The 11,482-nt window shown below is 34.4% G+C and overlaps 1 protein-coding gene across 1 annotated transcript; it reads right to left on the reverse strand.

Annotated features, from left to right (window-relative positions):
• Window positions 1-5,808: 5,808 nt before the first annotated feature.
• Window positions 5,809-8,707, reverse strand: LOC143620973 (cytochrome P450 81F1-like). Its single transcript, XM_077092523.1, has 3 exons — window positions 8,162-8,707; window positions 6,787-7,123; window positions 5,809-6,628 (listed from the first exon to the last, which is right to left on the reverse strand). The coding sequence occupies exons 1-3, from the start codon at window positions 8,653-8,655 to the stop codon at window positions 6,032-6,034; spliced, it is 1,428 nt and encodes a 475-aa protein (XP_076948638.1). The 5' UTR covers window positions 8,656-8,707; the 3' UTR covers window positions 5,809-6,031.
• Window positions 8,708-11,482: the final 2,775 nt, after the last annotated feature.

The following is an 11,482-nucleotide window of genomic DNA, read 5'->3' on the forward strand; positions in this document are numbered from 1 at the left end:
AGTCCTCACATGGCTTGCAGCAGACTTGCGAAGATCTAATTTCTTCACTGCAGCAGCTACTACTTGAGCAATGGCTGCTTGAACATCAGGGTCAAGTCGATACCCCTCATTGTTACTCAATTTCTGTCCAGCTGCACTTTCTTCTTCCCTTGTGTTAGTAACTGACTCTACAGAAGGTTCTCGGGTAATGCGTTGCCTACCACGATGTCTCGTATGACCTCCTTGACCGAAAACTTTTCTTGCTCCAGCCATTTGTATTCTATAGGGAAACACAAACGTCATCACTCAAGGAACTATTTAGTACAAGGATAGTAAGGCTAACAGGTAATAACAATGTCCAGCTATGATTAGCTGATCACGTTACTTTTCGTGTCCTATACACTTCCCTTTGTGAGTCTATCTATTCTGGTTCTACTTCTAAACAGTTAGGGAATCAAACAGTTCATCTAATCAAAAACTCCTATCCCTAGCAATTAAGCTAACTTCCTTAAACATTCTTACATTACACATGAAATTAATCATACACTTTACCTTTACTTAGCTTGCTTGAGCGACACATGGCTTTCTTGAACTGGCATCTTCTTCTTTTGTTACTTAAGTCTCATTCTTTTTTCGAGTTTAAGCATGTAAGATGCTTAATTCTCTTGAACTAATGCTCTGGTACCAACTTGTAAAGATATGTTCCCAGTGCCCTACTTTGGTGTTGGATTTACTCATAAACACAGTTCTAAATATCAGAGTTAATAAAAACTTTCACGGAATAATAAAACTTATATCATTCGTAACAAAACATTGAACTTGTCTTTAAAACGTAAATAAATTAGTTTAATAAAACATCATGACAAATCTTCTCTGGGTGCTAGTCCCTTCTGATCATGCCATATGTCCACCTCTCAAGTCAGCTACTGTAACAACTCGGATTATTTTTGGTAATAAACAAATATCATGCTACCCGACATGTTCTCGTTTTTAATAAATTAATCAATAAAATATTATATGTATATATTTATATTTATTTATCTTAACTTTGGATTAAATACAATTCACCCTCCAAACTCTAGTTTTAACCCTCTTTGAATCCACCTTTGATCTTAAAGGACCTAAATGAAAATATGCTAACTTATTATTATAACTTTTTCCCATGGACCCGTTAACCCGTATCCGACCATTATACCCGATGACCCATTGTGTTTCTTGAGCCACAATTTTCGTAGTAAACATGGAAATTGAATCTATATTTGTGTTAATATTACCTAATTTGACCTAACCGACAAGCTAATTGGGAAAGTGAAATCAAACGTGATACTAATTTATGGTCCGTATAAACCTTCCCAATCCCGTTTTTGTTTATACACTATATCGATGATCATATTTCAATTAATCGTGACCACACCCTCTGTAGAGCAGCGCCATAACAACCCCTACGCATAATTTGATTATCTCGACCTGCAAATAACCTGTTTATCCCTGTTTCTGTGCAAGCTGTGTGGGTCTCGTTCACCATCAATTCGTAACCATCTGAGGTAATCCATATATGCTTCTATTTCGTATATAACCCTTAATCAAAACCCCTAACATTAATTAAGCAATAAATTAACGATTTGATCAATTGAATCATCTAGGGTTCATATGATTTATGGGAAAATCGGGATACTATGTTAAAATATTTGTTTGTGTTTGGTTAACATCTGAATTCGCAGATCAAGATTGTGGTGCTTGTTTGTTGTTAGGCTATGCCGGCCACCTGCCTTGGTTCGAATTCGGCAGTGGCCGTATTTGGGCCGATTTTTATTTTATTTTTGTTATTATTTAATTATTTTTTATTTTTAATGGTTAAATGATTTAGAAACTATTATAATTATTAGTAAATACAAAACAAACATTTTTTAAACCAACGTAACTAAGTTACGTTTTATCAATTACTTTCGTTAAGTTTTCGTGTGTGTATATATATGTATATAAACAGGTATGTCTATATATATATATATATATATATATATATACGTAAGCATTTTAATTATATATTACTATTAAACTCTTACCTCTTTGAAACCCGACATCATTATTGGTGTTTACTTGTCGTCGACCATCTTTATAAAACTTATATTTATTTTACATAAACTAAGCATGTTAAATTGATTTTCCTTAAAAGATTTAAGAAAAAATATTTATATCTTTCTACACATTATTATAACTATTTTATTCATGTATTTATTTAGATATCATTATTATTATAAGTATATCTCAAATTATACGTAATTAAATTATTTTATTTAATTTGTATATTTAATCATTTATCTATTTAGATTTTGTTATTTCAAGCATATCTTGTATTAATTAAATTATTTAAGTATTTAATTATATTTTATATCATGGGTAATTATTGGGAAATTTATAATTAATAAGACTATTAATAACAAGGACCATAGAGATTAATCGATCAATTAATAAACATCTTAATCCCAAACATAACTCAAATCACATCGAACTCTTAATTCATTAAATTATGTTATATCATTTATAATTAATTTGTATTAATATTATTTAATTAGGAATCCTTGATGGTATATCCTGAAGGGTTTACTTCTCTCATCATCCTCATTTGTATTTCGTTCATCTGGTCAGGTGAGTACTCACTCCCCCTTTTAACTCATTTTTAACCGTTTTGGGGACTTATGCGTATTTACAGTATTTATATATTATCTAGTATTCAAACCGCAACTGTGTAATCCTTGTGTGTATATCGGTATATGCCTAACTTGCTATTTACTTACTTGCTTTATTTGAACCGCATTCGAAGAGGTCCAACATACTCTTAGTCTTGTATGATCATACGACCTTCGTAGCAGCCGACGTCCGACGCATTGACAATGGTTTCACCGACACCTCATTTTTTGGTAACTAATGCCCATTCGCATGACAATGGTCTAGCCCTTTCTTTATGGTTGATTGTTTGTGTATGTGATATGGTTTAACTTATTATTCTCACGGGAACAGTTTGCATCTTTATTTATTTATTATATATTATTACTATTGTGTCTTAAACTGGTGTTTTACTCACTCAACATGTGTTATTGACAAAAAATATATTTTATACGCATTTGCAGGTTATCAGCTTGGTTGTTTAGCAAGATGAAGATCACGTAGAGATGTCTTTTAGGATACAAACTTAATTAATCATTGTTGTAATTTCTTTATACTTGATGTACTTAACTGTAATTGTTTCATTTAATTAAATTAAATAGGTATTGCCACTTATAATGTTGCATGATAGTATCCTTTGAAAAGCTGTGAGATATCAGTTACGCCCCAGCATTTCCGTCGTAGGTTGGGGTGTTACAGCTACTTCAATTTGTTTACCTGCGTGCATACAAAAAATCAGCTACGCTGAGTGAGTTCTAGTTAATCAGGTAACATACAATACATACACTTACCTTCATATACAAATCCGAAGATACATATTATATACTTTACCCCTTTTACCATTCTTTCGTACACACATTTATTTAATACATACATTCTTCCATACTTTCATACTACATGCATAACTATCTTTACCATCTCAGATATTATAAGGGTCTGGTCCCTTCTATCTCAGATATTTTTAGGGTCGATCTTGTCCCTTTTGTCTCAGATATTATTAGGGTCTGGTCCTTTCTATCTTAGATATTAGCATGGTCTGGTCCCTTCTTTCCATACAACCATACATACACATCTTTACACACACGTTCTATTATATACTTTCATACATACTCTTAATCATTCATGCATCTTATATAAAACCCACCTTTCCTGGCGATACGTGCAATATCCGAAGATCGTTCACGTACCGACAAGCATCCATTCATAACCTCAATCACTATCACATAAATCATATAAGGCATACACTTACCACTTAGGGTAAGTGTATTAACTAATAACATCAAGTATGCACACAACCCCGAAAACATAACAAAGAAATGGGGCTACTCAGCTGTAAGCGATTTCTTTTAGAGTTAATGGTAACTCATTTTCATAATTGGGCGCGGCTAACTGTATAACAATTACATGTATCAATTCACTAGCCCTATCCATATCATATTTCTAGGTTATAGTAACCCCTAACTACAGGGGTCCAGGGGCCGCACCCCTGGCAGTGGGGGTACTAGATGCGGCAGCCCCTAGCGGGGTCCAGGGGCAGAGCCCCTGGTTGAGGTTAAGTTGCCAGGTTAGTTTAGAAAAATTTTATTTTCTTTAATAAGTCTTTACTAAAACCTCATCAGAAAACTGAAGTTCAATTATTTAATCAAATCAAATCTTCATTTTAAAAGTTACCTTTCATTGTTAATTGTTTACTTTTTCTTATCTTAACCATCGTATAAGTCCATATCTATCGTTTACGTACTTATACGATGTTTATCGTTCGTTTATTTAAAAATCACTTCTAGCGTATAAGTTAGGTTATGCGTATAAGTTCCTTGGGCGTATAAGTTATAGATGACGTAAAAGTGCAGATGACGTATAAGTTGTAAAAGGCGTATAAGTTGTAGATGGCGTATAAGTTGTAGATGGCGTATAAGACTTTAACTTATAAGTTATACATACACAGAGCATGCATACATATACGCTATATACTTACACGTCGTTCCCATACTTATGCTCTACATACGTACATATTCGCTGCCATACTTACACGTCACATACATACACGTTGTTCATATACTTATGCGATGTCCTCACTTATACGCTGCACTTACACGGCGTATATACTTATACGGCGCATAAGTGCAGGTCAGCCTTTTTAGACATTTTCAAGGTTTTTCTTCGATTTCGGCGCCGCCAGCCGCCGTTAACCACCGTGGTTGGTCAGGGTTTGATCGTTTATGGTCTGAGTAGCTTCGGGGTGTCCATATCTGAGCTTCGGTGGCCCTTAAGCTCATTTTTGGTTGATTAAATACCCGAAATAAGCTAGATCTAGATCCAAATGACTCATACGGCATCACGGGGCTGCGGTGTCGAGTTCTAATAGGTTGGGTCAGCTGAGATAAATTATTTCTTACCTTCGGTTGGTCTCGGATCGTTGAATATAGTAGAGTAGAGAGTGTTTGGCTTAAGTGTGTGTTTATGATGGTGTAGTATGGATGGAAATGGAAAGATTAGGGTTTAAGGGGTATTTATTCTCTCTTAAGCCCATAAACTTTAGGCTTATCTTTACTTTTTAGTCCATATTTATTTTCATCTTTAAAGCCTACTTAACCTTCCATTATTATTATTTTATTATTTTTTCTAATAACTCAAGTAAACTTTTCTATCATAAATATATTAAATATCATTTTTTATAAATTTCGAGATGTTACATACAATTAATAGTTAAGTACTTTTTTTATTAAACCCACGAGAAGGTATAGGACAATGATTGAATGATATTTACAAAATTTCCTCCAATGTTACGTTTCTGCATCCCTCCAAACTTTTATATATATATATATATATATATATATATATATATATATATATATATATCTTACAAGCTTGATAATAAAATTTCATCAATAACCAAATAAGCAGTTAACTTTCGATAATCTTTGTGTCTTTTATACACGAGGATGATCCCCTTACAGAATTTAGTAAACAAATTAAAGAAAACAGAAGATGAATTGTTATATCACAAGGTCATAATTTAAACTGAGTTGTGTTTTTATCTTAAATATATGTTTTGGTTTAGAATGCAAAGGAAATTGGTTTATCCATTATGACATTAACATACCCGTTCTCTGGAGTGGTATAAAACTATTTTAAATGGGGATTGAGGTTCATAAGTACTAGGTAGAGAACTATCTAGATGAGCTTTATTCTTCCTAAAACGGTTGATCATCAATACACAATAACAAGTGAGCAAAATATTATCACATAACAACAACACTAGCATGATATTATCTAATACAAAGGCCACATCACAAATAAAACTTAAACAAAACGACATATAGTTTTTACTGGCCACTTCTTCTCCCAGAAAGAGTTTGCTCAAATTTTAGAGTTAATCATCCATGATTTACCGCATATCTATACGTGGACGACAAACAGCCGTCAAAGGTTTATCCTTTAACAAAGCAAGGCCAGTTTGTTCGGTCATGTCCACTTTAGCAACCTTTTCCCAGTTAAAGCAATGTATGAGTGAGCCCAAAGCCATACTGATCACACGCACTGCCATGTCCTTCCCGGGACAACTCCTCTTTCCATATCCAAACGTCATGAACTTAAATTCATCATGTTCATCACTATTTCCTTTAAATCTTTCTGGATTGAACTTTTCAGGTTCTTTCCACGTATTGGGATCGTTGTGAATGGCCCAAGCATTTACCATTAGTAGTGTATCTTTTGGCACGGCATACCCTCTAACTTTGCAATCGTCTGATGACTGATGAGGGACTAGAAAAGGTGCAGCCGGGTACATCCGCATTGTTTCCTTTACAATGCAACGTAGATAAGGCAGATGCGTTATGTCGGACTGCTCTAAGAAACACTTACTACCAGCATGTTTGTCGATCTCATCTTGGGCTTTTTGTAGAACCTCCGGATGGTTTAGTAGAAGAGCAAATGCCCACTCTAGAATTCCAGTTGTTGTATTAACACCTGCTGTTAATAGTACCTAAAATAAAACATGAGCAAATGACAAATTTATCATCAGTAATTTAAACCGACTTTCTCATATTCATATCAAACGAAAAATTCCTGCTACTGACTCCTTCGACTATAAATTTGAAAATTTAATCATGCTAATATTTAGTATGAAATTGAAGAACTTACAAGCACCATTGCACTAATTATTGAATCACTGTATTGTTTACAATCTTGTTTCTGTTTTCCCAACAGGAACTGGATTGCATTTCCTTCTTTCTGGCATGATCCATCAGGCGAGTTTCTTACTTCATTAATTATCCTTTTCATTAGTAAATCACCATTTGTTTGCAACTTCACGCACCTTTGCTCTAAATCTGTAAGCCCAAGCGACTTTAATATGGGGAAGAAATATGCCCAGTCAGTTTCTCCAGTAGTCATCTTAAATGACTGGTTCACATATTCCCGCAACCAAATATATTCATTTTCTTCCCCTTCTTCTTCTGTCGGTTTCTTTTGGCAATACCTATTAAAAAAAAACAGAATGTAGTTTGATAAGCAGGTAACTAACTTGGTTTTACTAAATCTTAGCAAGGGAGAAGTAACATTCATATTACTTAATGTTCAACAACTAAGTTAGCTTCTCAACAATCTTAATCAACCGGATAAATTAATAAAATAGCCTTGACTTTTTAAAAGTTTCGATTAACCACAACTTGGCACGTGTGTTTTGGAACAGATTTTATGTTTTATATTGTAGCAGATTTGCACGTAGAGTAGCGGATTCATTTCATATCGATTCTCTAGAGATCTACAAGTTAAAAATTAAAAAAATAAACTTTTTTTTAAATAAAACAAGCACTACTTTTAACGCTAAGTAATATTTGCTATTTGAGAATTTTTGTCATCACCACTATCATATCCGTATGTATTAAAATCGATTGATAACAAAGATACAAATTGGTGAAGTGGTTAGATGTAAACTAATAAAAGATTGAGAAGCATGGGACCTGTGTTTGAATCCCACTTCAAGTTCTTTAAATTAAAAGAAAAAAAAAGTGTTATTACAAGAGAGCACTTATTTGGTTACTATATATATATTTTAGCTCCATATTCTATACGTTGTTGGAAATTTCGTGGGTCATGTTAATTTGCCATAGTATATTCAACGTTGGACTTGGAGACTTTTACCTACTATATATCATTATATCGTACAACAAAGTGGCTAGCCAAAGTACTCTTATTAGATACGGATTAACGTTACATATTAATAATCATCTAACTGCATGTAGCATCACTGGCGCATTAGAAAATTTTCTTATAGGGATTAGAAAAATAATGCTAGCAAAAATTTTCACAAGGTACGACTGGCCCCCGTACAACAAGGATATGTCCGCCGTATAACAAGCGTATGTCCGCCCGTGTGTAGATTGAGTGTAGTATACAAGTATCCCTTTGTATTTTCATTGTTCAATGAAGCTCAAAATTAACCTGTAACTATTTTGTTATCTTAAAGTAAAAAATGGTTAACCTTGAAAACAGGTTTAAAGTATACCGAGGTTACCTTTTTCCTGCGAACATCCTCATCATTACGTTAAACACCAGTTCCAAAAACATGGGTCTTAACTCTAATACCGAATCCTTGTTAGAGTAAAGCTGGTGAATCAACTGCTTCACCTCGTCAGCAAGTGAGTCATGTTGGTCCAGTCGACAATGAAATGGAAGGACTTCATGGCAACAGATATCGCGGAGGCGACTCCAACCATCACCATGAGGTGCCCACGCGAGGTTCGTGCTTTTGCACCCAAATACAACTGCGGGCACTATTTCGGGTCGGTTGGCAAACACCTCATCGTTTTCAGTGAAGAGGTCTTTGGCAGCATCCGCGGAAGAAATCAGAAGTATTCTCCTCCAGCCAACCCGCAAGAACAAAATCGGGCCGAAGCAGTTCGCAACATGAAATAGGATTCGGTGCTTTGGTTGCTTAGAGATGCTACGGAGACCTATGGCTGTTAAGGCGAAGCCAAGAAGCAAGATCATCAAGTAAAGGGTTTCCATGTATTTGGTTGGAAGTTATTGCTAGGATTTGCAAGTTCAAGTGTAAGTTTGTTACGTATATTTATAAAGCCTAAAAAGTAACAAACTTTATTGAACATATATTATTATTATTGCAATTATTGAACCAACATATGTTCGTTTTGAAAATAAACAGCACCAAAAAAACTTTCTAACGCACCTTACGATATAATTTACTCATTACACTTTGATTATAAAAATATGTCTTGTAATAATCTCATTAATAACAAAGCTATAAATCATGCATCTATTCCAAGAGATCCATTAAAACGCTCGGCTAATGCTCGTGCATTAATTAGTAGTCATGGTTTCAAAAAGCAGACTTAAAAGGCTACAAACATTATCATTACAGTTTGATTATTTTGCTTAAATTGACATTAACTTAAAGAGAGAGTGATTTTCCTAGTGTTGTAAATAAATCGAACGAATACAAATATGGTCTTGTTCATAATTGTTTGTTAAGGAAATAATGTCACGAACACTTATCGAACGAGAGCTTATGTTGGTGCTCGTTCATTAAGGTAATAAATGTGTTCACGAACGCTAATAAAATCGGTAGAGTCTAAAGATTGAGACCAATGCATTTATCAATGTGAATAATGAAATCATGTATACGAATCGAACGAACACGAAAAAGGGCATGTTCGTGTTCGTTTATTTAACTTTAAACGAACACGAACACTTAATCGAACAAATATTTATGTTCATGTTCGTTTATTTAAAAAAAAACATTTGTGTTCGTTTGTTTAACATCTAAAAGAACATAACTGAACAAGGATAACGGAACATATATAAGCAAATGTAAATGAACACAAACAAACATAAATGAAAACACTTAAATGAACATAAATTAACAAATATAAAACCTTTAAGTAGACGATTCATCCAAATAATATTTAATTATTTTTTATTAATACATTAATGAACATGCATAAATAAACAAACATAAATAAATAATGAATGTACATGAACATAAATGAACGAATGGAACGTGGAACGTGTGTTCATGTTTGTTCGTTTAATTAAACGAACCCAAAATTTTTGTTCATGTTCGTTCGTTTATTAAATAAATGAATATAAACGAACTTGCCGTCGAACGGTTCACGAACAGTTTATTGAACGTTTGGTTCATTTACAGGCCTAGATTTTCCCAATGATTAGAAAAATATGTTGGTAATTTTCATCTTTGAATTTGAAGCACATTAACTAGTAACGATGAAGCTTTAAATTTTAATCTTGGAGTTTGTACGTTGGTTGATAAGATGCCATAGAGCTTGAGTCCAAAGCGCACAATATATTTCCTAGTTGTGAGTATTAATTGAAGATAAGTGAACACAGGCAAATAAATTGAAAACTCAGTCATATGATAATTATCATGCAGGTTTAAATAGAGTATATGTACACACATAAATATTGTTGCTACAACAAATAATTGTAAGGGATGGTCATGATGGTTCCCAAGCTTTAAGACTTGAATGAAAATGTACAGGTAAACAAACCATGAACTCACCGCATAAGGGGGTCTCCTGCATTACCCCCTCTAGTGTGAGAATAAGTTAGATGTTTTTTAGAGGAATAATCAGAAAATGAAGAGAGTCGAAAGTGTGAGTAAAAGTGTTAGCAACGGAATGAATACCTAGAATATTTAAGGCACCCTTACATAGGGGGCATTTCGCCCTATACCGGCTCGGCGGACAGCTCACATGCTTAAAGACTACGACGTTTCTCTTATTTCTCGGCTGCATGTATCACTTTACCCTTTTTGGTGAATTAGGCTTCTATCTGCTGGATAAAAGCTAAGGCTCGCTCAACCACCTGCGACAGTTGGCATGCGCTTTGTTTTCATCCCTCTTGTGTTCGCGAATCAAATGATGGTCAATTGGTGAGGGATGGGACTGGTTAAGGAATTCTTGACTTTCGAGGTCAAAGAGGCAGAATGCAAATGTGCGAGGGATAGATCTCCAGGTCCCGATGGGTTCTTTTTAAAATTCCTTACACTGTTTTGGAATTGTTTTCATGCTGACTTCATGAAGATCTTTAGCGAGATGGTGTCATGGGGTTCATGTAAAAAAGGTACTTTGTCATTCTTTTTAGCTTTGATCCCAAGATGTACTTCATCTCAGTTTTCTCGTAATGGGAAATAAGAACTAAGAGAAATCTTGGGATCTTTCGGTTTTGAAGGCAAAAACCTTGACGGGTCATGATTATAAAATCTGTCCTGAATGCCATTCCCACATACTATTTCTCTCATTTTTAAAGACAATTAGAAGATTTCTAGTCTAAACCTTGATTGTATTATTGATTGGTATGATTACAAATAACTCTTAACCATAGAATTCCTTGTTAGACAAGAATAAGAGAAAAGGTAACTCAAAAAAACCTAGGTTTGTAAATGTGACAACTAGGTTCCCGCATTTATGCAAGATTACACTAACATTCACCCCTTAATCTTGTGACACTGATAACACTTTTGTAAGGATGTTTGCTCTTTGTAAATCTCTAATGAGTCCCTTCATCTCGATGAACTTCAATCTCGGTACCGCTTTCAAAAGTATGCCGCCTTTTTGACGATCTCTGCTTACGTGTTCTACCTTGACTTCTTACTCAATCCTTGGAAAGAATTCTTCCAACACGTGAGATGGGAACTCACCCTCGTTGTCGGTTTGTGTCGCTTTGGCCTATCTGATTTGAACCATGATCTTGACCTTCTCGACTTTCACAAACGTCTTGGTCCTCATAATCTCGGTCTTGACCTCCTGGGATTCCTCTTGATCCATTATTGTGCTCTTTCTGTTCTCTCAAACTCAAC

The sequence above is a fragment of the Bidens hawaiensis genome, unplaced genomic scaffold (assembly GCF_021521415.1).
Source record: "Bidens hawaiensis isolate Kalapana, Puna unplaced genomic scaffold, B.hawaiensis_p1.1 tig00002754_1, whole genome shotgun sequence".
NCBI lineage: Eukaryota > Viridiplantae > Streptophyta > Magnoliopsida > Asterales > Asteraceae > Bidens > Bidens hawaiensis.

What these genes read in the sequence shown, in the direction of transcription:
- LOC143620973 (XM_077092523.1), bottom strand. Translation starts at nt 8,655, where the DNA reads ATGGAAACCCTTTACTTGATGATCTTGCTTCTTGGCTTCGCCTTAACA. An exon ending in AGGATGTTCGCAGGAAAAAG is followed by an intron (nt 7,124 to 8,161) that starts GTAACCTCGGTA and finishes TTTTTTTAATAG; the next exon opens with GTATTGCCAAAAGAAACCGA. An exon ending in TAATTAGTGCAATGGTGCTT is followed by an intron (nt 6,629 to 6,786) that starts GTAAGTTCTTCA and finishes GTTTTATTTTAG; the next exon opens with GTACTATTAACAGCAGGTGT.